The 25,429-nt window shown below is 54.8% G+C and overlaps 8 protein-coding genes across 8 annotated transcripts; 6 read left to right on the forward strand and 2 right to left on the reverse strand.

Moving 5' to 3' along the window:
* Positions 1–41: 41 nt before the first annotated feature.
* Positions 42–2,642, forward strand: LDX57_006187 (diphthine--ammonia ligase family protein; the record flags this gene model as incomplete). Its single annotated transcript, XM_046087878.1, has 1 exon — positions 42–2,642. The coding sequence occupies one exon, from the start codon at positions 42–44 to the stop codon at positions 2,499–2,501; it is 2,460 nt and encodes an 819-aa protein (XP_045943846.1). The 3' UTR covers positions 2,502–2,642.
* A 468-nt stretch (positions 2,643–3,110) lies between these two features.
* SEC59 (putative phosphatidate cytidylyltransferase) lies at positions 3,111–5,899 on the forward strand (the record flags this gene model as incomplete). Its single annotated transcript, XM_046087879.1, has 2 exons — positions 3,111–3,675; positions 3,810–5,899. 2 exons carry the CDS (start codon positions 3,111–3,113, stop codon positions 5,897–5,899), a joined length of 2,655 nt encoding a protein of 884 aa, XP_045943847.1.
* A 1,920-nt stretch (positions 5,900–7,819) lies between these two features.
* atg1 (serine/threonine protein kinase ATG1) lies at positions 7,820–10,862 on the forward strand (the record flags this gene model as incomplete). Its single annotated transcript, XM_046087880.1, has 3 exons — positions 7,820–7,897; positions 7,975–10,627; positions 10,711–10,862. The coding sequence occupies 3 exons, from the start codon at positions 7,820–7,822 to the stop codon at positions 10,860–10,862; spliced, it is 2,883 nt and encodes a 960-aa protein (XP_045943848.1).
* Positions 10,863–12,329: 1,467 nt separating this feature from the next.
* On the forward strand, positions 12,330–14,209 carry MUP1 (high affinity methionine permease; the record flags this gene model as incomplete). Its single annotated transcript, XM_046087881.1, has 5 exons — positions 12,330–12,426; positions 12,503–12,734; positions 12,790–13,240; positions 13,299–13,563; positions 13,623–14,209. 5 exons carry the CDS (start codon positions 12,330–12,332, stop codon positions 14,207–14,209), a joined length of 1,632 nt encoding a protein of 543 aa, XP_045943849.1.
* Positions 14,210–14,790: 581 nt separating this feature from the next.
* APE2 (M1 family metallopeptidase) lies at positions 14,791–18,077 on the forward strand. Its single transcript, XM_046087882.1, has 2 exons — positions 14,791–15,538; positions 15,608–18,077. The coding sequence occupies exons 1-2, from the start codon at positions 15,159–15,161 to the stop codon at positions 17,994–17,996; spliced, it is 2,769 nt and encodes a 922-aa protein (XP_045943850.1). The 5' UTR covers positions 14,791–15,158; the 3' UTR covers positions 17,997–18,077.
* Positions 18,078–18,625: 548 nt separating this feature from the next.
* Positions 18,626–21,246, reverse strand: prp28 (mRNA splicing protein PRP28; the record flags this gene model as incomplete). The annotated part of the gene is made up of 3 exons (XM_046087883.1): positions 18,626–18,788; positions 18,926–20,853; positions 20,950–21,246. The coding sequence occupies 3 exons, from the start codon at positions 21,244–21,246 to the stop codon at positions 18,626–18,628; spliced, it is 2,388 nt and encodes a 795-aa protein (XP_045943851.1).
* A 39-nt stretch (positions 21,247–21,285) lies between these two features.
* Positions 21,286–24,354, reverse strand: LDX57_006193 (putative mRNA splicing protein (Prp39)). Its single transcript, XM_046087884.1, has 3 exons — positions 23,865–24,354; positions 23,695–23,798; positions 21,286–23,185 (listed from the first exon to the last, which is right to left on the reverse strand). The coding sequence occupies exons 1-3, from the start codon at positions 23,865–23,867 to the stop codon at positions 21,802–21,804; spliced, it is 1,491 nt and encodes a 496-aa protein (XP_045943852.1). The 5' UTR covers positions 23,868–24,354; the 3' UTR covers positions 21,286–21,801.
* Positions 24,355–24,414: 60 nt separating this feature from the next.
* Positions 24,415–25,411, forward strand: LDX57_006194 (mitochondrial 54S ribosomal protein mL59). The gene is made up of 2 exons (XM_046087885.1): positions 24,415–25,148; positions 25,211–25,411. Exons 1-2 carry the CDS (start codon positions 24,582–24,584, stop codon positions 25,250–25,252), a joined length of 609 nt encoding a protein of 202 aa, XP_045943853.1. The 5' UTR covers positions 24,415–24,581; the 3' UTR covers positions 25,253–25,411.
* Positions 25,412–25,429: the final 18 nt, after the last annotated feature.

Below are 25,429 nucleotides of genomic sequence, written 5' to 3' on the forward strand. Positions count from 1 at the left end.
CACCTGTTCACATTCCTACTCTATTCACACCTTACCTTACAATGTCTTCCTCAATACCTACATCTACATCTACCCCCCAAACCGCAGTCTCAACCCCAAGCCTAAACGTCATAGCCCTGATCTCCGGCGGCAAAGACTCCCTCTACTCAATCCTGCACTGTCTCCGCAATGGCCACAACGTGGTCGCGTTAGGGAATCTGCATCCTGCGCCGAAGCAGCAGCACAAAACAGCTACAGGAGACGGTCGGAATGACAACAACGGCGTTGCGCAAGCAGAGGGGCCAGAGAGGGTAGAGGATGAAGAGGAGGAAGAAGAAGAAGACGACATCGACAGCTTCATGTACCAAACCATCGGACACAATGTGATTCCACTGTATGAGTCCGCGCTGGGGATTCCGTTGTACAGGGCCCCGATCACAGGCGGCGCGGTTGATACGGCCAGAGTGTATCGTGAGGATGCGGTGGATCAGATGGCGGATGATGGTGGTCGAGATCAAGGTCTAGGTCGAGGATCTGGATCCGGATCTGGTGATGGCGACAGGGACGACGAAGGGGAAGACGAAACGGAATCCCTAATCCCCCTTCTCCGACGCATCAAGCTCGCCCACCCAGAAGCCAACGCCGTGTCAGCGGGCGCGATCCTCTCAACGTACCAGCGCACGCGCATCGAGAATGTAGCCGCGCGACTGGGCCTCGTCCCGCTGGCCTGGTTGTGGCAGTATCCGAGTCTTCCTGCGCCGGTGGAGCGCGCGGAACTGTCGGCCATGATGCCGGACGTGGCGGACGCGGGGCTGTTGGAGGATATGGCGGCCGTGGGCTGCGAGGCGAGAGTGATCAAGGTGGCGTCGGGGGGTCTGGATGAGGGGTTTCTGTGGGGGGATTTGTCCTCGGGGGATGGAGCGGTGCGGAGACGTATTGCGAAGGGGATGAAGAGGTTTGCGGAGGCGGAGGATATTAGGGGTGCGGTACTGGGGGAGGGAGGGGAGTATGAGAGCCTGGCGTTGGATGGGCCGGGGTTCTTGTGGAAGCAAAGGATAGAGATTCAGCAGAGGGAGGTGAGGTCAGGGGATGGAGGGGTTGGATTTATGAGGTTGAAGGGAGCGAGGTGTGTGGATAAGGAGCAGGAGGATGTGAAGCCGGAGGATGTGAGGCGGCCTGCGTTGCTGGATGAGGCCTTTGCGGCAGCTTTGGATGCCTTGTCGGCGGAGTCGTCGCTTGCTTCTACGATGGAGATGGCTGAGCAGACAGAGACGGGCCCTTGGGAGTGTCCTGGCGTGTCGCAGTCGACGAACGGAGGTACATGGACGGTTTCCAACGTCACGGCGCCAGAGGCTGGTCCTGGCGCCGCTGAGCAGATGCGTGCCATTGCACAAAAGATTCGAGATATCCTGGGTTCTACCGTCCATGATTCTGGGTCTGATGCGCGAACAACGGCGGATATTGTCTTTACTACGGTGCTACTGCGGTCTATGGCTGATTTCCCGTCGATGAACGACATCTACGTCTCACTGTTCAAGAAACCCAACCCCCCTGCTAGGGCCACCATTGCTTGTGGCGACAGTCTTCCGGAAGGAGTGAAGGTGATGGTCTCGTTGGTGGTGGATTTAGGATCTCGAGATCTACGCCAGGGACTCCACGTTCAATCGCGGTCATACTGGGCTCCCGCCAATATTGGCCCGTATTCGCAGGCCATGTCGATCCCGTGGCAAGGAGCAGAGCGACTGGTGTACATCGCAGGTCAGATCCCTCTGGAGCCGGCTTCGATGGAACTGCCGATTGCATCCCCTGGACCAGAATCGTCGTGGTTTGAGACCTACGCTTTGCGAGCTGTGCTGTCTTTGCAGCATCTATGGAGAATCGGCAGCGCCAACCAGGTCGACTGGTGGTTGGGAACTGTGACCTTCCTATCGGGAACAGACGCGATCGATAAAAAGGCGGCAGTCGCGTGGCACCTGTGGGAAATCATGCATAGTCGACACGCTGAAGAGGACGAAGAGGATGAGGAGCCAGCCCTGGATGCCTGGGATATCAAGTACGGAGGCCGCGCTCATGAGCAGCAGAGTCCTGCGGGAACTACTACGCTACCTAACTTTTCGGTGGTGCAGTCAGATGTCCTGATTCCTGCCTTTTTCGCCGTCCAGGTCGAGGAATTGCCTCGTGGAAGTGACATTGAATGGCAAGGTCTAGGATACCGGTGTGACGAAATCAACTTGGCCACAGAGGACACAGCTTTGGGGCGCAGGATTGATGCTTCGACGAAGGAGGGGATGCGCTACACGGCCATTGAAATCGACATGGACCAGTCGGGACCCAGCTTAGAATCCAGTCTGCGGGGCTTCCTGGAAATGTATTCCGAGCGGCCAGGGAACATCCACTCCGTCGTATACACTGCGCAACCGTTGCGCAGCGGTGTTTGGTCCGGACAGGTCATCCCGTGCAAGTCGGTCTGGGGCCGACAAGGAAGACGACTGGCAGCCGGGATACTTATACAGAAAAGTTGAAATAGATAGCGGGATAGAGATAGCATATGGCGTATTCATTGGAGACGTCGCATTGTTCGCCGGACTAGACCAGTCGTGCCGTAGATGATTGGCCCTGACAGCCACGATAAGCGGGCTGCTTGTATAGATTTGGAGCAGATGGAGGGTTGCAAGGTACCCCCATGGAGAGCACGGACTGGAGCCAAGACTCTGGCGTTGGGAACCTGTTGGGCTACCCTGAGGAGTGGTAAGAGGCAAGAGAAGGCAAGAGAAAGAGGGAAATGGGCAGATGTTCCAGCCTCAGGCGGCGTGAGAGCAGAGCATGTGATAAGCGAAAAAACCCGCTTCCGTCGCCTGCGAGCCAACAGCTGCTAAGATCAACAACGCCACTACCTTCCTTCCCTTCTGTCGTTCCGCTGCTGGGTAAGTCTCTGTCTTTTCCTCGTGTTGCCTTGCATCGGATCTTTATCCTTCTCCCCTGATTTACTGACCTCCTTGGTTCTAGTTGTTCTAGTTGTTCTAGAGTGTGTGCCTGCCTACGTGCTGTTCCTCTCCGATATGACGTACATTTCGCTGTGATTCCGTTCTTCTCTCCGTCAAAACAACAAAAAAATACCGTCCCATGGGGCCATGGCCTCCTCGCCGCCCCCGCAAGGAGAGGGATTGCTTCCTAGCAAGAATCTCGCCGAACCCGAGACATCTTCCCCGAGTCATTCTCGACATTTCTCCCGGTCGCCTCACCCGTATCATCGAAAAGGCTTGAATTGTCCCGACCCGCAGTTGCTGCCTACGGACCCGGGCGACCGCTCACAACATCCCCATTGGCCGCGGACGTCCAGCGACAGTGGAACTGAGGCCGATGATGAGAGCACGGGGATACTGAAGGGCTTGCCGGCGCCGCCTCTGCGACCGCGAAAGGGATTGCGCTCCGGCTGGAATGGCGCCGCGGAGAATGATCAGTGGTTGCCGGTGCTGCAGCCGTGGCCTTCGTTTGTGCGATCTGCGTCTCGGAGCTCGCAGCGCAGTTCGAGCGAGGAGGTGGAAGCGGGCGTGACGGAGCTGCGCAAGAAGGTCAACAAAAGGCGACGCATTGAGATCCTGCGACGGTTGTTGGAGGCGGGCTTGCTCTTCTCCGTGGGCGCGGTTGTTTTGGGCCAGGAGAGTGCCAGGTCGCTTGCTTGGACCTGGAAGAAAGGTATGTACGGATGGATATTCTTCTGTTATACTGCTCTACTATGCTGCCTAGTTTTTCTATTTTGCCTGCTTCTCTTCTTTATTCTAGTATTGCTGGTCGTTGTTTGCCGCATCTGCTGACTTACCATTCTGCAGAGCTCCTGACCCATGCCCTCCTCGTCACCGGACTATACGCGGCCTACCCATTTGCCAAAACTGGACGAATATGCCTTTCAAAACTATCATCCTTTATCATCCCATCCACGTTCGATCCTGCTCCACTGTTGTATCCGATCTTTATACCCGTCTACGTTTCTTTGTCTCTCTCCCATCAAAGCACCGCCCTTGTACTACCGAACATTCTCCTTAGCCTTTCTTCTTTACCGGCCGCAGTCATCCCTCTACATGAGTGGACGCATGGCGACAGCGTTGCGCATTGGATCATCACGTTGATTCCGATTGTCATCTCAGAGCATTTCTTGTGGGACAGCACCGTGCCCCAGCCTCTAAACCTGCGCGGCCTTAATTCCGAACTTTTGACTCTTGTTTTCCCTTTGCATCAAGCGTTGATACCCACTTTAGATTTCTTGTTGACTTCCAGTGTTCTTCCAGCAGAACTCCAACTCCTAACCACTGCTCTCATTAATCTGTTTTTATTTGCGGATTCCCCCCAGGCCGAGATTCTCAAGGCGTTACTATGGCTTGGAAGCATTTGTATTTTTACCTCTTGTCGACAGATCCTGCGCTGGGAGGTGGCTTTGGCCCGAATCCCCAGCTGGAAATTCCGACGGTCTCCCAGCGCCTCCCAAACCCCCAAGAACATCCTCAATTTTATCGACCACAAGCTCTGTCAGAAACTCAGCCGAACGGGATCCTCGGAAGAGCTTCTGTCGGACAGCGACTCGCCTGATAGTCGATTGGCACCGATCTCTCGCAGGACGACGCATGAGCTGCGGGAAAAGATCTCGTCCGGGCAGCAACCATTTGCAGCCGGCAAAGAGCCCACGGAGGACAGTAATCCACAGCAGACACAGGCCACCCGCCGCCGACGGCACACTATCTCGACCTTCGAGGAGGCCGTACGCTCGGAGCGGGTCAGGACTACTCCCAGCGGCCGACGAAAGCGTTCCATGGCCCCGGGACTGGCGTCTTTCCTATCCTTGACAGTACCTCAAGCGCAGGTGCGGAAGTGGCTTTACGCTATCTACGTGTACTTCGTCGTGCTGGTCATCATTCTAGGCCCGGTCCGTAAATACGTGGGCCAACGGGCGTTGCATGGAGCCGAACCGTTCGGATGGGCCCTCGGATACTTACTTGGCAACGTCTCCTGGTTTCGGTTCTGGGTGGTGATGGGGAACCTGGAGAACTGGATTGTTCTCCCCGCACGCCTGGACAGCGACCTATATGCGACCTGCTCTTTAGGATGGGTGGAGCACCTTCGACAATGGACCTTTGGGGAGGCCAACACACGTCTTTGCATTATTGCGTACTGCATGGCGGTCATTTTGACCGGTCTAGGCGTGGTCTTTCGGCTCAGCGCCGTCGTTGAAGTCGATACCAGACGCAAAGTCTTCCATGGCATGATGGTGTTGATGTTTCTGCCGACCATCTTCGTCGACCCTACCTTTTGCGCGCTTGCGTTGGGATTGGTACTCGCCATTTTCCTTCTACTCGATCTTTTCCGGGCCTCTCAGCTCCCGCCCATCTCGCGACCGTTGACCTACTTCCTGGCTCCCTACGTTGACGGGCGCGATCATCGGGGACCCGTCATCGTCTCCCATATCTTCCTCCTCATCGGGTGCTCCATCCCCCTCTGGCTGTCGCTGACCGACGTCTCCCGGACGGGCGATGGCCCCTGGACAGGATGGGATGTACTGACTCGCGATGTCAGTATGGTCAGTGGCGTGATCTGCGTCGGCATGGGGGATGCGGCCGCGTCACTCATCGGTCGGCGGTTCGGGCGACTGAAATGGTTCTGGGGAGGAGGAAAATCGCTCGAGGGCAGCGTGGCCTTTGCGGTCGCTGTGACTAGCGGGCTGGTGTTTGCGCGGGCCTGGCTGGTCGTGGGCCAATGGGACGTCAGTGGAAGCGACGGAGAGGCCCATCATGGCTGGTTGGCGACGCTGCTCAAGGCGGCCTTTGCGGCTGCAGGCACCAGCGCCACGGAAGCCATCCTGACCGGGTGCAACGACAACGTCGTCGTGCCGATTATTCTGTGGCTGCTGGTCCGAGGACTGGGGGTGTAAATTTTTATCTGTTTATTTTTCTGTTTCATTCTTGATTATGTGGGGTTTCCCCCGTACAGTGGTTGGTTCTTGAGTACTTGATTGACGATGCATTGAGCGAGCCGGTTCCCCGACTTTTTGTGTTTTTTTTTATTTTTTATTCTTTTTGTTCTATTTATAGTTCTAGACCGTCTAGAAAGCCGAGAGACCGACGGGGTTGGAGTGAGTGTAATGTACGGGGATGGACTTACCTGGTTACTCACGTATCCTTCGTGTGAAATATTTAGCTAGAAAATAGCATTCTTGATTGATCAGGGAGTCACCATCTTTAGGGACAGGACACCGCATAAGCGAACCTCGACACAGCGTCAGACGAGGCTGTGATGGCGCACGAGGTCGTCACGTTGGGCTGCAGTCGACTATGGACAAACGTACCAGCGTCCAGCAGCGATTCCCCGGGGTCATGGGCCAACCAGGGCCAACCGCGTTGTTGATCGCCACTTAGTGCCTCCCCGCCGAGCTAAACTTCCGGCGTATGGGCGTATCCACTGCCGCGTAGCTTATGATCTTATCACCCCTTTCTGCAGTCGTGGGTACGGCGTCAGGCAGTAGTGGCAAGGGACGAGAGGCAGACGATCAAGATCGGATCGCGATCTTGATCCTGTTCCTCGCCGGTTTTCCCATGGATAGGACAGGGAATGAATGACCTGCTCCGTTTGAAACCTGATGTCATGGCCGCAGCGAGTGACTAAGGAAGGGGATCATGAGTCACGGGTCGGGTGCATTACACGATCGACGATCGGCCAGCAATTGGATCGCCCGTTTACCGCCATCTGATAGCTTGATACACTTGATAGGTAGACGGCCTTTCCTTCCGGCCTCAGACCATCCACCGGGGGGACGTTATTGGCCTGGCAGGGGCCCCTAGATACTGTGGTAGCATTTCCCAACGGTCTTGCGCACCTACTAGTTCCTGCGAGGAGTCTAGGTCTTGTCGGTGTTTGTGTTTGTGTTTGTTCTTTTGCCAGCACTTTTGGGGACACTGTACTGGCTACTCAATACTGAGTAGTAAGTGCATGCCAGAATGAGCGCCGATCAGTTGTAAGAACGGGGGATCCTTCACTCCTCAGGAAGACAGAAGAAGACCGTGCCTTATCGCCGCCCTTCTGACCGCCTTCCCGGGTCATCTTATCGCAAGGTCACGCTCTCCGGGCGTTCTTTGGGTCCTGCTTGCCCTTCCCGCCTTTCCTCTTCCTCATCACATCATCTCGCTCTCGTTCTCTCGCCTCTGACTACTTCCCTTCCCCCTTCTTTCCGTTCTGTTGATTTCCTTCATTCACTATTCATCCCATCTCTTATTGTAAATCTCTCGGTCTACTTTCCCATCTCTCCGCCATCTTCATACATCCTTGTCAACGCTCCGACTTTCTGCCCTTCCTTGTCTCCTCCGGGGTACTTACTTCCCATTACTCGCTCCTACGTTGAATCATCCTATCTTATACCATCCCCGTTCCCGCCTCACCGCTCCCATCTACCTTGCGGGCCTAGTCGATTCACCCAGACTTTCAAGTAGATTACGGCTTCTAATCTGCTTACGACCGACAACACTCTCCAACTCGTCTATCGTTTCACTCCATACTGATCGACGGCTTTCCGTGTTCGTCGTCCGATACCTTCCTTATCTCCTTCGGTTCCGACACTTCTTTATCGGAACCCTTTCCTCACCCGGTCTACTGGACCTTGACCTGTCTATTCCCCTGATGGGCCTCGCTGATCGTTGGTCGTTGCTGCCGCTGCTCAGGTAGTTGTGTGGTTGACGGGGTGTCGTTGGGTTCGGTAGTTCGTCACAAGCTCCCTCTCTCTGGACATCTTTGGGGTCGTGCTGCAGTCATGGCATCCACACATCATTCAAGACGGTCGAGGGACACACCTCAGCCCGAGATGCCGATTGGTCGTTACACTCGCCTCGGTGAAATTGGTCGAGGAAGCTTTGCCACGGTTTACCAAGGTGTACATACGGTGAGTTCTCGTGCTACCCGGTCCATTTGATAACGAGTAGGGCTGTACTGATAGGGGTTGTTCCCATCTCTCCCCAGAAATCTAGTACTTACGTCGCCATCAAATCGGTCAACCTGTCGAAACTAAATAAGAAGTTGAGGGAAAATCTCTCGTCGGAAATCCATATCCTCAAGGGTCTTTATCACCCGCATATCGTTGCGCTTATCGACTGTCATGAGACGACAGCGCATATCCATCTAGTAATGGAGTTCTGCGCTTTGGGCGATCTTTCCGTGTTTATCAAACGACGAGAATCGCTCGTGGATCATGAGTATACGAGGGAGATGATGAGGAAATATCCGCAACCTCGTGGTGGCGCACTGAACGAGGTGGTGGTTCGCCATTTCCTCAAGCAACTATCTAGCGCTCTGAAGTTCCTGCGAGACCGAAACCTAATACACCGCGACATCAAGCCTCAGAATCTCCTTCTTTGTCCTTCTCCTACATCGTTCGAGGCTGGCCTCGCTCCGAAGATACCGTTCAAGGGCAATGAAGACTCGTTCAACCCCACGACGGGACTTGCATCATTGCCTATGCTGAAGATTGCAGATTTCGGGTTCGCTCGGTCTTTGCCGGCCACGTCGCTGGCCGAAACACTCTGTGGCTCGCCGTTGTATATGGCCCCTGAGATACTGCGCTACGAGAAATATGACGCTAAAGCCGATCTATGGTCGGTAGGGACGGTTTTGTACGAGATGGTGGTCGGCAAGCCTCCCTTCCGCGCCACAAACCATGTCGAGCTGCTGCGCAAGATCGAGAAGGGCGAGGATAAGATCAGATTCCCCGAAGACAATACCGCCTCGGAGGACATCAAGACATTGATCCGGATGCTCTTGAAACGAAACCCTGTCGAACGAATGAATTTCTCTGATTTCTTTAATTGTGGCATAATTACGGGGCCTATTCCCGGTGTAGTAGCCGATGATGCGCCCACACCAACCTCGCTTCCCGTCGAGGCCGGTCCTGTTGAAACATCACCCAGGCCTGAATCTCGAACCGGGTTTGGCACATCCGCCGGGACACGGCGCGAGAAAGATGCCTCGACCCCGGCAAAGACGCGAGATGAACCACAGGGATACCCGCCTCCTCATCGCACGACGAGCAGTAACCCGAACCGATCGGGGACTCCTCCGGCTGTCACGCCCATGCGGAGGGTCGGCAGTGCGGATCGTACTGCGTCTTCGCCCAGAGAACCCGCCTCCGGCACAACTCCACAGAGGCCCCCCGTCGTTGCTACCGCCACGGCGCCCGGGCGACAGGAACTGGTGGACCGACACGCTATGGCCCTCGCCATGGAGCGGCAGAGGAGTCGGAACACTCACTCGGGATCGTCCCCATCCGAGAAGCCGGCTGCGGAGAAGACGAAGGACGAACGAGAGCGCGCGGCACAAGACGTGGCGTTTGAGAGAGACTACGTGCTCGTGGAGAAACGCGCCGTGGAGGTGAACGCTTTCGCCGATGAATTAGCTCACAGTCCTCGCTTTCAGACCGGATACACCAAGAATCCGCAGGCTGGCGCTCTCTCCCGCCGATCCACCACACAAGGAGTGCCTACGGGGACGGCCACGTCGCCTCTTGCTACGACCGGTAAGGCAATGCAGGTTGCTTCTGGGCGGACACGAGCCGACTCAGCTCATGCGCGACAACCCTCGTACGAACGGCGGTACGGACAGAGCCCAACGTCAGCCACGTCGGCAATTTCCAAGGCGCTCAATATGGCAAGCGGGCGGCTATTCGGCGTGGGTTTCTCCCCACCTATGCCCATCACGAAAGGTGGCCGTTCGCCTCCCTTGGCTTACAATCCGTTCCCCGCATATCCCGCCGCCCAAGCCAATATGATGCTCGTCGGGGACGGGTCTAAGACGAACATGGCCATGGACGAAGATGCCAAGATCGTCCAACTGATTGAAGAGTGTGCTACTCGCAGCGACGTTGTCTACGGGTTTGCCGAGGTGAAATACAAACAACTGATCCCCCTCGCCCCATCCGTTCAAACCGATCCCCAGGGCAAAGCCAACTTTCCTGGGGACCAGACCGACTCGACCGATGGCGGACTCACGGTCGATGCCATCGTGACCCTATCAGAGGAGGCTTTGGTTCTATACGTAAAGGCGCTCTCTCTATTGGCAAAGTCGATGGACATCGCCGGCAGCTGGTGGACGCGAAAGAACCGCGGCGAAGGGTTTGCCGATCCCGGCTTGAGTAGGGCTGATGCTGCGAGCGCTCTCGTCGGCAACCGGATTAACAACGTTGTCCAATGGGTGCGGAACCGATTTAACGAGGTTTTGGAGAAAGGAGAATTTGTCCGCCTCAAGTTGGTCGAAGGGCAGAGGCGATTGCCAATCGATCACCCCAGCCATCCGAACAATATTTCGGTCGGCTCGTCCGTAGGATCGGGCTCCACTGCCGATGTCGTTGTCAGTTCCGGAGTGACCGCCGAGAAATTGATGTACGACCGTGCCCTGGAGATGAGTCGGGCAGCTGCCATCAACGAGCTAACAAGCGAGGATCTTTCCGGCTGCGAGATCGCCTACGTGACGGCCATCCGGATGTTGGAGGCAGTCTTGGAGGATGAGGAAGTACCGCAGTCGGGACAGGGTCCGAACGCCGGCAAAGGCGACTCCCGAAAAGACCATGACAAGATCATGTTGGACGGGGTGCAATCTGAAGACCGGCGGGTGGTGATCAAATGTAAGTTACATGCACACCTCCTGGGGGAAAGCGGCCCTGGGGTTCTACTTTTTCCAAGCCGGACTGCTAACGCGTGACCGCAGTGGTGTCGAGCATCCGAGGCCGACTAAACTCTCTCCGCAAGAAACTCACGCTCTTAGCGTCACGCCAAACTCCTCCGTCGAGCTGCCCGGGCAAGATAGCTCCGTCGAATCTGGTCCCTGCAGCTCAGGCAGTTGGAGCAACCCCGAAGTGAAACGGTTCGCTTCGAGCTTTCCATTTTTACACATGCAGGCACATGTCCCGTCGGAATATAGCAGCACCTCTATTTCGCATTGCTACCTTTCTTACGATTTTTTCTTTCTTTTCTGCGAAGTATAATTAATTAATGAGTCCAGTGAGAGGTTCCATAGGAAAGGAAGGCGCCGGCTGTTGATTCATTTTTATCTACTATTAGCGTCTTTTCCGTCTTGCCTGGCTTTTTTCTGTTCTCTTTTCATTTTCTTTCTCTATTGGACTTCTTTCATATACGCATCGTCACGTACACGTGATGTTCGATTGCCCGTCGCGTCCCTTTCTCTTGCTATTCATAATTTGTTTTTTCTTGCTTTCTTCCACGTGTGTTGATTGGGTTGCGTTTTCTTTCATCCCGGCGTTTGAACTGGAAGAGGTCACAAATTGTCACAACTTGGGTATGAATGACGGAATGGGATGCTATGGAACTGGAGTCTAGGAGAGCAGGATTTGGAGCCGCGAACTCCCTGGACGGAACTTTTTGTATTGTACATAAACCAATGAGAAAAAAAACCCCTATTGGAAATTTTGGATATCCTGGTGCCTCTCGGGATCTTGACTCACTCTGTGTTGTTTAGGGCCGAATCCATCACGGACTACGGACTAGGGCCAAGCAGGGTCTATGCAGTCTAGACGGGAAGCCGAAGTTGCATCGAACATGCGTTCCACGGTGGATCCGCCATGAAGAAAACAGCTCGAAAATTGCGTGCTCGGTTTCCGTGTGTCATGGCAAATGCCCTCGAACGAGTCACCGTTTCTCTGGTTCTGCTCCGGTGGATCTCCCAATCATCGCGGGTCCGCCACAACCCAATTTTTTTTGGATTTTTTCTCGAATTTTTTTTTCTCTATTGCGCCATTGTCGCCTCTTTTCCCAGTTTCCCACATGGCGTCTGTCATGATGCTCCTCTTTCCTTCCTTACCTTAATTTTCTTCGTTTCTTCTTCTTTCTTTCCTGATCGTCCAATTGCTTTCCTCGTTCTTCGTCTTCCTAAACTTTCCTTCGTTTCCCGCATCATTGCATCGGCGGCGGGCATTGCATTCCTTGGAGTTTTTTCCGGAGCAGAGTCACTAGATCATGATATCCTGCGCCTAGCCTCCAAGTCAGCATCGCATCATTTTCGCTCTTTTTTGTCCAGAAAGCCCTGGCCCTATCGGAGTTCCTTTATAGATTGTTCTTTCGGTCATCCCGGCTTGTGCTGTTGCCAGTTGCAACCTTCCAAGACGCCTCGACTATTGCATCAGATTTAGTTCCAGCACACCATCACTTTTCTTTTTTATACCTCCGTCGTTAACCGTTTGATTGTCCGGTCTCGTGTTGCCCCCTTTCTCGTGTGCTCGTCGGCTTATATAGCTCGAGACCTGGGAAGGTTTGGTTCTCGCCAGAGAATCCCCGAAAAAAACTACTTTTCTGTTTACTGCATCCAGGAAAATGAGTTCGGCCACGGATTCGTCCAAGAAGATCATGTCTGACACGAAAGCCGTCGAAGAAGGCGGCCCCCGCAGAACGGACGGCGTCTCTCAGCTCTGTATGTTCTTTTCTTGACTCACTTTCCCTATTCGGGAGGTCACTTTCTAGTGCAGGGTCTAATTGGTACCGTTTAGATGAGGGTAATGTCTTCGAAGCGACTCCTGAGGACCGTCGCCAGATCGGCGTTGTCAGTGCCTCGTTCCTGATCTTCAACCGTGTTATCGGTACCGGTATCTTCGCGACTCCGAGTACGATCCTTTCCTTGTCCGGTAGTGTCGGCCTGTCCCTCTTCATGTGGGTGATTGGAACTATCATTGCCATGGCCGGTACTGCTGTCTACCTGGAATTCGGTACTGCTATTCCCAAGTACGTTCACCTGCTCGACTTCATGTGGGGTTCTCACATCTGACCAACTGTTTAGAAACGGTGGCGAAAAGAACTACCTCGAATATGTCTACAAGAAGCCTCGTTTCCTCGTTACCGCCATGTTTGCCGCCTACGTCGTTCTGCTGGGTTGGGCTGCCAGTAACAGTGTCGTGTTCGGAGAGTACATCCTCAACGCTGCCGACGTCGAGGTCGACCGCTGGAACCAGCGCGGAATCGGTCTTGCCTGTCTCACGACTGCTTTCCTGGTTCACGCTTTCGCATTGAAGTGGGGTCTTCATCTTCAGAACTTGCTCGGTGTGGTCAAGCTTGTAATCATCGTGTTCGTCACGGTTTCCGGGTGGGTGGCGTTGGGCGGCCATATGAAGATCGACCCTCCTCACAACTTCCGAAATGCGTTTGAGGGCACGACTGGCAGTGGGTATGGAATTGTGATGGCGCTTTACAATGTCATCTGGTCCTTCATCGGATACTCCAACGCCAACTACGTGAGTGGTTCTAACCAGTTCAGTCTTTCATTCTTGATGACATCCTAACATCCTACAGGCCTTGAGTGAGACCAAAAACCCTACCCGTACCCTGAAGATCGCCGCGCCGATTGCCATTGGAGCGGTCGGAATCCTGTACATGTTCTGCAACATTGCCTACTTTGCCGCTGTGCCCAAGGAACAGTTCCTTTCGTCTGGGCAAACCGTTGCGGCCACCTTTTTCGGAAACATGTTCGGTGCGCGCGCTGAGAAGGTGATGTCCGTCTTCGTTGCGCTGTCGGCTTTCGGAAACGTCTTGTCCGTGATCTTCTCGCAAGGTCGAAGTATGTGCTCTTCTCTTATACCCGCTGAAATCCAAAATACTAACCATGTCAACGAATAGTCGTCCAAGAACTGGGTCGTGAAGGCATCCTGCCTGTCTCGAAGTTCTTCGCTAGCAACAAGCCGTTCCACGCTCCTGCCGCCGGTCTCTTCGAGCACTGGGTGGTTTCGGTCGTTATCCTGCTGGCTCCTCCCCCCGGCGATGCTTATAACTTCCTGGTCAACCTGATCTCGTACCCCCTGTCCATCGTCAATGCGTTCGTGTCGGCCGGCCTTATCTACATCTACTTGCGACCCAAGGAATTCCCCGACTTCGCCCCGGGTATCCGTGCGACCCTCCCCGTTACCGTCTTCTTCTTCCTCACTCAGTGCTATCTGGTGGTTGCGCCTTACGTGCCTCCCTCCGCCGACCAGAGTGTCTACGACGAGCTGCCGTACTACCTGCACTGCGTGGTGGCTATCGGAATTTTCGCCGCGGGTGCCATTTACTACGTGGTGTGGGCCGTCCTGATGCCTCGCTTTGGCCGCTACATGCTGGTCAAGGAAACCGTCGTTGATGCCGACGGCTGGTCCCGGAGTGTTTTCACCAAACTTCCGTTGGCTCAGCTGGAAGAGCATCAGCATCAACAGCAAGAACAACACTCCTAAGTCTATTTTCCTAAACAACAAGAGATGCTTGGCCATCTCGGGATTATGACGCAAGATTCAACATTCTTCATATTTATATTCCATAATTCTAATGTTTTAACAGCGCTAGGAAGATACCAGGAGGCATTTTGGCGGAGTTTGGGTTTTATGATATCATCAACTGCATTTCTTTATCCATGATCTTATGTTACATTTTGTGTCGATAAAAGCTACTTACATACTTTCGTTGAGCGAGGTTCTAGTGACTCACTTGCGATTTGATGTTTTGCATACGATAGAGCATTAATTGTGACTATTTCCATTCGAATCAATTTTTTCCCCACTTCTTCAAGTAAATTTCCGCACTAAGTCTGATCTATCAAATTACAGAGAGAAATCTGCTTGTCCCAACCATCTATGGAAGTCCACTCACGAAGAGTTGCAACGGAATGCAAGTCATGGACCCCTCAAACTGGCTGGTGCTCGGTCTGGCAAGTACTGTCCACGAGGGACAGCCCGTCAGGCATTTGCCATATGAAAAGCTCCCGGGGGAGTTATTTGGCATACGCTGGATAAGTAACTTGCGTGAATTGAATGTATATGTATGTATGGAGATCGAAAGGAGAGGGAAAATCGCAGAGAAAAAAAATAGAGCGGCGGGCAGACGGCTGCGGAGGGACGATCTTCCGAGACTAATCCAGTTCGGGAGTGCTGCCTGAGTGCCTGAGACAGTGCACGATCAGATGACGTCTTACGTAAGGACCGACAGCTCTTCGCTTCACCGCCTTCTCTCTTGGGACCAACCATCCCCCGTGATTTTCTTTCTTTGTTGTCCGCGGCGTTTGTTTGGCTGTCTCTTCCTTCTGTATACTTTCCTCGCATTAGCCTCCTCTCCTCTGACTCGTTCCCTTTCCTTCGTTTCGTTCCCCTCTTCCTTTCCCTTTCTTTCCCTCTTGTTCTGGTGGGGCTGATGCGTCGGTTCCCCTCCTCCACGCGGTTACCGCTGGTTTTGAACTCAGCAAAGCCACCGCTTTCTCTCCCCTCCAGAAGTCCCCTCTTCTACTCCTCTTCTCGCTCCTCATCGGTTCTCTCTTCTTCCTCTTCCTCTTCCTCCTCCCCCACCTCCCTACATCGCCTTTCCTCTCGTCGTTCCCCCCTTTCCCAGATCACCAAACGTTATTGTTCCTACCGCAGGATGTGCAGCTCCCGACGTGCCGAGGTGCCTTCGGGCTCGACCAACCTGACCCACGGTCGTGAGGTGCTGCCCACGAACGTCAAGCCCGTTCACTACGATCTGACGCTCGAGCCGAACTTCGAAGCGTTCACCTACGATGGATCCGTCGTCATTGAGTATGCTTGCTCCTCCCAGCTGCGGTTTGGAGTCTTGGGGTGGCATTTAAACTAACGGTCTCTATCTAGTCTTCAGGTTGCAGAGGACACCACCTTCGTCTCCCTCAATACCAATGAAATCGATATCCATGCTGCCACCATCTCTGCCCAGGGCGCCGTAGTCTCCTCCAACCCCGAGATCTCGACCGACAAGGACAAGCAGGTGGCCACCATCAATTTCGCCGACACCATTCCCGCCGGTTCCTCGGCTCAGCTGAAGCTCGACTTCACCGGTATCCTCAATGACAACATGGCCGGTTTCTACCGCTCCTCCTACAAGGCTAAGGACGGCCAGACGAAGTACCTTGCTTCCACGCAGATGGAGCCTACCGATGCTCGCCGTGCCTTCCCCTGCTTCGACGAGCCCGCCCTCAAGGCCAAGTTCACAATCACTCTCATCGCCGACAAGGACATGACCTGTCTGAGCAACATGGATGTTGAGTCGGAGACTGACGTCAAGGGCGGCCTCAAGAAAGCCGTCAAGTTCAACACCTCCCCGCAGATGTCTACGTACCTGGTGGCTTTCATCGTCGGTCATCTGAACTACATCGAGACAAAGGACTTCCGCGTTCCCATCCGCGTCTATGCCACGCCCGACCAAGATATCGAGCACGGCCGCTTCTCGCTGGACCTGGCTGCTCGGACTCTGGCTTTCTATGAGAAGGCGTTCGACAACGAGTTCCCTCTTCCCAAGATGGACATGGTGGCCGTGCCCGATTTCAGCGCCGGGGCTATGGAGAACTGGGGTCTGATCACCTACCGTATTGTGGATGTGCTGCTGGATGAGAAGACGAGCGGTGCGTCGCGCAAGGAGCGTATTGCGGAGACCGTCCAGCACGAGCTGGCCCACCAGTGGTTCGGAAACCTGGTGACCATGGACTTCTGGGACGGCCTTTGGCTCAACGAGGGTTTCGCCACGTGGATGTCGTGGTACTCCTGCAACAGCTTCTACCCCGAGTGGAAGGTGTGGCAGACTTACGTCATCGATAACCTGCAGAGCGCTCTCTCCCTTGACTCTCTGCGTAGCAGCCACCCCATTGAGGTACCTGTCAAGCGGGCCGATGAGATTAACCAGATCTTCGACGCTATTTCCTACTCCAAGGGATCCTCCGTCCTGCGCATGATCTCCAAGTACTTGGGTGAGGATGTCTTCCTCCAGGGTGTGCGCAACTACATCAAGAAGCACGCCTACGGCAACACCGAGACCGGTGACTTGTGGTCGGCCCTGGCCGATGCCAGTGGCAAGCCGGTGGAGCAGGTCATGGATATCTGGACCAAGAACGTTGGATTCCCCGTCGTGACGGTGTCGGAGAACCCGAGCAACTCGTCCATCAAGGTGAAGCAGAACCGCTTCCTGCGCACCGGTGATGTGCGTCCCGAGGAGGACAAGACCCTCTTCCCCGTCATGCTCGGCCTGCGCACTGAGCAGGGCATCGACGAAAACACGATGCTTACCGAGCGCGAACAGGAGTTCAAGGTTCCCAACCTTGACTTCTACAAGCTTAACGCGGACCACTCCGCCATTTACCGCACATCGTACACCCCCGAGCGTCTCACCAAGCTTGGTGCGGCCGCCGGTAAGGGTCTGCTGACGGTGGAGGATCGTGCCGGTATGATTGCCGATGCTGGCGCTTTGGCGGCGTCCGGCTACCAGAGCACCTCCGGTCTCCTCTCCCTCCTGAAGGGCTTTTCCACCGAATCCGAGTTCGTTGTGTGGAATGAGATTCTGACCCGGATTGGTACCCTTCGCGCCGCTTGGCTCTTCGAGGACCAGAAGACCAAGGACGCCCTCAAGGCCTTCCAGCGTTCGCTGGTCAGCGACAAGGCCCACGAGCTGGGCTGGGAGTTCTCTGAAAAGGACGGCCACATCCTGCAACAGTTCAAGGCTCTCATGTTCGGCAGCGCCGGTATGGCCGAGGACCCTATTGTCGTCAAGGCCGCCCAGGACATGTTCGCTCGCTTCTCCGCCGGCGACGTCGGCGCCATCCACCCCAACATCCGTGGCAGCGTCTTCTCCATCGTCCTGAAGCACGGTGGCGAGAAGGAATACAACGTCGTGTACGACCGCTTCCTGCACGCCCCCACTTCCGACGAGAAGACCACCGCCCTCCGTTGCCTCGGCGCCGCCGAGCACCCCGACCTGATCCAGCGCACTTTGGCTCTTGCCACTGGCGAGGAGGTCAAGAACCAGGATATCTATATGCCCCTGGGCGGTCTGCGCAGCCACACCACGGGTATCGAGGCCCGCTGGTCCTGGATGAAGAACAACTGGGACGCTCTGTACAAGCGTCTGCCCCCTGGTCTGGGCATGCTCGGCACCGTTGTTCAGCTCAGCACTGCTAGCTTCTGTACCGAGGCGCAGCTGAAGGATGTGCAGACTTTCTTCGAGAGCAAGGACACGAAGGTAAGTTTGACTTGACTCCCTCTGAGATGCTACTTCCACTTGACCATATGATCACTAACTTTGTCTTTTTTCTAGGGCTTCGACCGCTCCATCGAACAGTCTCTCGATGCCATCCGCGCCAAGATCAACTGGGTGAACCGTGACCGCGCAGACGTCGCGTCTTGGTTGAAGGAGAGTAAGCTGTAAGACGTAGGTTTTTCTTTTTGGCTTCTTCTGGCTTTTCTGGAATAGCTAGTTGGGTCTTTTTCTTCTTTTTATTTATATATAAAAAGTTGGGGGAATGAGTCGGGGGTTGTATAATTTCTATTTAATCTATATATATCGATCTATATGATATCTACTTGGATGTGGAAGTGAATGTGAATGTGAACGGTTTATGTCTCGGATGAATTGGTCTATTGGGGTGGGGAATGGATGCTGTTTTGTATACTACTTTACACTTGGAAAGATGGGAATCTCAACTCGAATGACAAAGTATTTGACTTGTTCACGTTGGTATGAAGGAGTCGAGGTAAATGTATGGCATATTATACGAGGCATGTTGCCTGTCTGCCTGCCTGCCTGCCTGTCTGTATCTGTACCTTTAGCTATCTGCCAGCCAGAAAGCCCCCAGACAAGAATGCACTTCCTTGACTTCACCTGAATTACCATCCACCCTTTCCACCAAATGCAGAGTTCTCGTCGCGATCGCCGCCGCCTTTGCGGGCCATACCGCGCGTAGGTTTGGATTGTGCGGCTTCGTGTTTTCGGAGTTCTTCGGGGACGCGCGAGATGGGGGATTTGATGAGCATTTGTTTGAGGTCGTACCTGTGTTTTTGGTTTTGTTAGTGAGTGGGGTCTTTGATTTGTGGGTGGTGGGAGGTATTTCGGGGTATAGATATAGGTAGAGAGAGGTAGAGGGAAAAGGAAAAGGAATAGGAATAAGGATGGGGATGGGGACATACATAACATCCGCATCTTCATTACCCAAGAAAGTGATAGCCACACCACTCTTTCCGGCACGACCGGTACGACCGATACGATGGGTATAACTCTCAATAGAGGTGGCCATGTTGAAGTTGAGGACCAGCGAGACGTCAGGAACATCGATACCACGACCCGCCAGGTCAGTGGCGACGAGGACGTCGGTGGCGCCGCTGCGCACGGAAGCCAGGGCGGCTTCACGCTGTTCCTGTGTCTTGCTACCGTGCAACGTGACGGAGGAGAAGCCCATTTGTTTGATCTCTCGTGCGATGGCATCACAGTTCCGCTTGATGTTGACGAAGACGATGATCGGGGCGCGGAACTCGCCCGATGAGAGGATATCGGCGAGACGCTTTTTGCGCTTGTCTTCGCCGGCGACCATCTCGACGCGCTGCTCGACCGTGTCGACGGCCTCGCCGGCGCTGCCGATCGTGACAATGGCGGGTCGGCGGAGGTATTTGCGGGCGATGCGCTCGACGGCTGTGGGCATGGTGGCGGTGTACATCATCGTTTGGCGGTAGCGGTCCTTGCCGCTGAGGTGTTGGCTCATGGCGAGTGAGTTCTCGGCCTCGTCGGTGTCGGGCTTTTCGTTGGAGACGGGCAGCGCGTCGAGGATCTTGTTGACGGGCTCTTCGAAGCCGAGGTCGATCATGCGGTCGGCTTCATCCATGATGACGTAGCAGCACTGGCTGAGGACGAGGAGGCGACGCTCGATGCAGTCGACGAGACGACCGGGCGTGGCGATAATGATTTCCGCGCCATCTCGCAGGCTGTACGCTTGCTCTTCGAAGGAGTGACCTCCAACGATACTGACCACATTGAAGCCGAGCGGTTGCGTGAATTTCTTGGCTTCGATCTCGATCTGCTGCGCCAGTTCACGGGTGGGCGCTAACACGATGGCGTAGGGTCCGTCGTTCTTGCGCCATTCGAACTCGTCGATGCGCGGGAGTTCGGCGATGTACACCAGGAGAGGGAGGAGGAAGGCGGCCGTCTTACCGGAACCGGTGACGGCCACACCGATGAGGTCACGAGACTGCAAGGCGATGGGGATAGCGGCGCGCTGGATGGGCGTGGGCTCCTTGTAGCCGACCCGGTTGACCAGTTCCATCAAGCGACTCGGCAGATTCGATTCATCCCATGACCGCATGGGGTTGGGTACGCTGCCACCCTTGGTGCTGATGTTGAAATCCTCCTTGAAGATACGCCAGTCTCGCTCGCGCATGTGTTCCAGCTTCTTCTCGCTCCAGTGCTTGTCGATCTGGTTCCGAGCACTCTCTTCTCTCCGCCGGCGCTCCATCTCCATGATTTCGCGCGCACGCATCCCTCCGGCCTCGCGGTCCTGGTCCTCCAGTGCTCGCGCATACTTCTTCGCCATTTGCTCCGCGACGTCATCGCCGTAACCCGCCAGACGTCCACGACCGAAAAACTTCGCCTCATGCCGATGCTGGTACAACGGGTTGTAGTCGCCACTGGTATCCTCTTCCGCATTCCACTCGAAGTTGAACTTCCGATCCGTCGTCCTCTTGCGCTTTTTCTTCGCCGAGAAAGTGGACGCCTGGTCCGCTCCCATGTATCTCTGCTTCACTAGTGCCGCCTGCGCAGCCGCCTCGTCCTCATCCACGGGCCGAGGTGCGCCCTTCTTCGGCGGCGGCATGTCGTTGTTCTTGCTCTGTGAATGCTGTGAGCCACGCATGGCAGCCGGCGCGGTCGGTACATCCGCGTTGCGCATTGCCCGGGGCCCGGTAGGAATGGATCTCGAGTCACCGCGCGGGTCGTCGGAGGCTATGGAGGGAGATTGCGTGCTGCTGCGGTCTGTTCCGTTGGATGCCTGTTTTCGAGTAGCTTCGACTTCTTTGTTGCGTTTTTCGAGCGCGAGACGCTCGCGTTCTGCTCGGGAGAGGAATTTAGGCTGTAGAAGTAGACGCATCCAGAATGTTAGTAAATCATCCCTCATATCCGCCAAGCTGGTTAAGCTGTCAAGGGAAGCTGAACTGCTATGACATACCTTTGCGGCTGCAGCGTCTGCCTCTCGCTTCTTCCGGATCAACTCCTCCACACTCAGCGGTGTAGAGACCGGACGCTTCGCACCCCATCCGACCTTCTTCTTCTTGGGAAGCTCTGGCGGCGGAGCAGGAGGGAGGTCTTCGGGCGGTGGTGGAGGCGCGGACACGTCCGGGGGCGGAGGAGGGGCGGCGGAATCTTCTGGAGGAGGCGGAGGGGGAGTGGGAGGGCGTTCTGAGGGTTCGGGAGGAGGAGGTCTAGACGGATCCTCCGTCGACCCGTTCATTACGATACCATCCATGATGGCGATGTGAGACAGTTGGGCGCAAAGAACTGGAGGTGAAGGAAATGGCCGACAATGCAAGTCGCCGCGGAATCTAGAATTTCTACGGCGGGCGACCCGGCACGATGCGCAGTCACGTGAACTCCTGTCTCGCTTGGCCTCGATCAAGACAAAGGCCAAGTACAGCAACGATATAGTAACTAGACAGTGACGACAGATACAGGCCAAAGCAGATTATAATTTTTTCGCACTACCTAGGCATTAGAGTACAAGGGAAACGGTGTCCAATCCCATAAAAGTCCACCCAACCAAACATCGCATGATATCATTTAAGAAGAGCTGTCACGAAGAATCAGGCAAACTAGCATGGTAGCGAGCAACCTCCCTTCCAGACATTGCAGAGTCGCTAAGCAAATCAGAAAAAGAAAGAAGAAAAAAGGAACATTGTTCTACACGGAGGATAGTGGCCGATTCGAGCGGTCAACGGAAGGGGATAGAGAATCCCCATGCCCCATCGGTCATAGAAAAGATCAGATCAGATCAGCTGGAGGCGAAACTCACAAGCATCAAAGCTCAGGCACCCACGCTGCCGTTGACGGGAGTCTCCTGGTAGTAAGCATACGGGTTGGGTTGGGGGGTCGCGGCGGTCGTTGGGACCACCAGAGGTGTTGCCGCAGCCATGGCGGCGTCAGACTGCTGCTTAGCAGCCTCTGCCGCGGCGCCGGTCTTGGTCTGAGCTACAGAGGCAGGGCCGTGGACCTCACGATCCAGAGTCATGTACTCCTTGGCCGCGTCCTTGGTACCTCGTTCAAGCAGGTAGACCATGTAGGTTTGGACGAGCTCTTTCACCACGTCGGCAGACAGGCTGCTCTTGGAACGGACGTCATCAACCACCTGCTTGATGCGCTCATACTGGACAGTTTCCGTAGCAGAGCTGGTGGGCTGCTCCAGCTCGAACACCAGGTAGCTCGTCCAGAAAGCTCCGCTATCCAGGTAGTATTGCTGGTTGGTCTGGTACACTTGCCGGGCATCTTCGGCAGACCCCTTGATCTTCCACAACAGGCGAGCCCATTCAGCGACGAGAGCCGCTTTCGTGGCCAAATCGCACTGCGACGAATCCAGCTGGGTCTTATACACCTCGATGGCAGCTTCCAGCCCACCGTGACGGCGAGACATGTTGGCCAAAGACACAATCGTCTCCACGTGGTTGGGAATGTTAAACAGAATTGCTTCATGGATGTCCTTGGCCACATCCACTCGCCCCGACATTTCTTCGAAGTAAGCATACTGCAGGCGAGTTGCCGGGTTTGCGATAGGCACATAGAGGCAGCTTGCACGCTGGTAGATGCAGCGCACTTCCTCTTCCTTGCCGGGTTGGGCGGCCATCCAGCGAGCATAACGTTGCCAGAATTCGTCGTAGTGCGCGCAGGTCACGAGACATCTCTCGTACAGGAATTGCGTTCGCGAGTAAGAGGCCTCGGCCTCCTCAAAGTCGAGGTATTTTCTCCAATTGGCCAGCTGACCTTCGTCCAGCTCGGTGACATGGAAGTAAGGGCGCTTTATCTCCGACTCATATGTCCACCGTTTAGTGGTTTCAGTCTGCGTCTTGTGGAAGATTTCAAGGTGGTACGCGTCGACACGCAGTCGGAGGTCCCGTTCGACTTCCGCATCGGCCTTTGCGCCTGGGGCCACATTTCCTGCGGCAGCGTCTAGTTCGGCCCGGAACTGGGACAGGGTCTCCGGAGGAGCCAGTTCCACCAAGGGACGGGTCTGCGCAAGCTGCCTGAATCGCTCAAAGTATCGGGCATACTGATGCATGGGGACATGGATCACTCGGCCTAGAATGCCAAAGATCTTTTCAGGAGATTCAACTCGCTCCTCAAACTCAATGTACTTGTCCCAAAACGGATGGGCCAGGAAATCCAGCCCGACGCTGGTCGCACCTCGTTCAAATAGTCTGTGTCGGGCGTGTTAGTATTTCCAATAACGTCAACCAGAGAAGGGTGGAGGGCGAGAAAAGGGCAGTGAAGGGGAAATAACAAGGATGGCAAACGTAAGCATTCAATCTTCAGTGCATGCGAACCCAAACAATTCAACGACTCAGGTGATCAAATGGTCAAAGACGTTCCCCCTTCCTCTGCATCGTTTGCAGAGTAGGATCCATCGAACAGAGGTACTGATCTGTGGTGTCCAAGGAATGAATTTTGATGTGAAATCAAGTTTTCTTTTTCTTTTTTTTCTTTTGTGTAGTTTCAAGGGAAAGTAAACAGCCTGAGGAAGCCAAAGGGTGAGAAGTAAACTCCATTTGAGTCCGGGTAAGGCGACATCTCACCCGTCATCGAGGGAAGGTTTATCAACGACCTGTTGCATTACGCGGATGCGATACCACGATAATGTGCCGTGCTGCGTTGGTGGTTACAGGAGGGGAAGGAAAGGAAAAACCGGCGTTTTGTTTTGTCCACTTACTCTCGAATGATGTCAGCATCATGGGAAGTCTCTGCCTTGAAAGAGCAGTAGTTGGTCCAGAGGTCGACCGAAGGCGAAATGCTAGCGACGCCTCGTTCATAGACCTACAGCGCGAGATGTTAGTCACGAGGGGCGCAGTGGGAGGGGAGCGATAAGAAAGTATTCCATACCATATCTGCTGCTTCCGTGCCAGTGATGGAAAACTCCAAGTCGGCATACTTCTTCCAGTATCCAAACAGCAAGGGGAACTTGGCCAGGAACCGGTCGTAAACATTTCGTACGGTGGTTATAGCCTGGGGGTTGGAGTTGCGATTGATTCCTCCTTCGAGGGCCTCGGCGCCGCGAACGAGCCGTTCCCAGGTCTCGAAGTTATCGGGGTCGTCGACCTATATCGCCGTGGCAAGGCCAGTCAGTCCGGGTGTACGATATTATAGAGCTTGAGCAGGGATAAGATAGATCATACCAGTTCAGCCTCCATCTTTCTCAACTCCGCATTCTCCTCTTCGGAGCCTCCGTAGTTGTAATCTGCCATGGTGACAAGCCGAATCGAGATCAGAAATGCAAAGTGGTAAGAGCGCACCAGACGGCGACCGACGGTGGGAATGGAACTGCAGGGAGAAGGAAAGGGCGAAGGAGGGAGCGGTTGGCAGAGTAGATAGACGGAGAAGACTTGAGAGACAGCGGAACAGCCACACCGCGCGCCCTTTTTTCTTCTTGCCGAGCCTCACCCCGAATGTGGCTTAGCGCCCTACAATTTCTCGACCTTCCAAAGTATTCACGCTTCATCTCTTCCATCTCGTCCATTCCCTTTCATCCAGCTTTCTTTTTCCTTTTCCCCAACTACCTCCCCTTTCTTCGCCTGGTGACGATCTTCGCCTCACTCCACCATGGCATCCACCCAGGCGACCACCGGCTTGGTGAGCAAGCTGCCTGCCCGACTCCAAAACTTCTTCGCCCGTTATCCTCCGCAAATCTATTCCGCCGCCGTGGCACCCCGTGCTTCCCCGGAGGAGACGACACAAGCTGTCAGCGAAGAGTCGCTTCCCTCGCCATACACCCCCAACAGAGACGCCAAGGGCTACAAGCACCCCGATCCCAAGGAATTCTCGCCCTCCAAAGCCCTCCTCCACACCGACCCCAAACACCCCAACCCTTTCCTGCCTCACAAGAACTTCCGCACGGGCAAGTGGATTAGCCCGCGCTACGGGCTGCGTACGCAGGCCGACCTGGTGAAATTGGCCATCAAATACAACGTGGAGGCCCTGCTGCCGCCGGGCCGCAAGTCGACGGAATTCAAGGAGACTCGGCGCGCGGAGCGTGGTTTGCAGATCAAGGGTACCGGTATCGGACAGAAGGTCAAGGGTCACAAGTGGGAGCGTACGATGGAGGCGCGTCTGGAGGACCGTCGCAAGGCTATGCTGGAGATGCCGGAGATGATCCGGTTGTGGAAGCAGGTAAGCACACTCTGCCGATGGCATTTTGCAAGTATAAGTTCTAATTTGGTTTCTTTTTACAGAGAGGTCACGGTCGTGGCTGGAAGAAGTGGCCCAAGCGGTAAATGGGCCGTTGAATACCCATCCTCTACTGGGATTTGTCTTACGTTGTATCATTTTTGCCGGACCTCAACTCGTACAGGTCGATTCGGAATCGGCGTTCTTGTCTTCATATGTGTATGTATAAATTGATATTGTTTGAAATGGCACCATTTATCTCATGTATATCATCTCTCGGCCGG

Source organism: Aspergillus melleus, assembly GCF_016097325.1.
Source record: "Aspergillus melleus strain CBS 546.65 chromosome Unknown contig3, whole genome shotgun sequence".
NCBI lineage: Eukaryota > Fungi > Ascomycota > Eurotiomycetes > Eurotiales > Aspergillaceae > Aspergillus > Aspergillus melleus.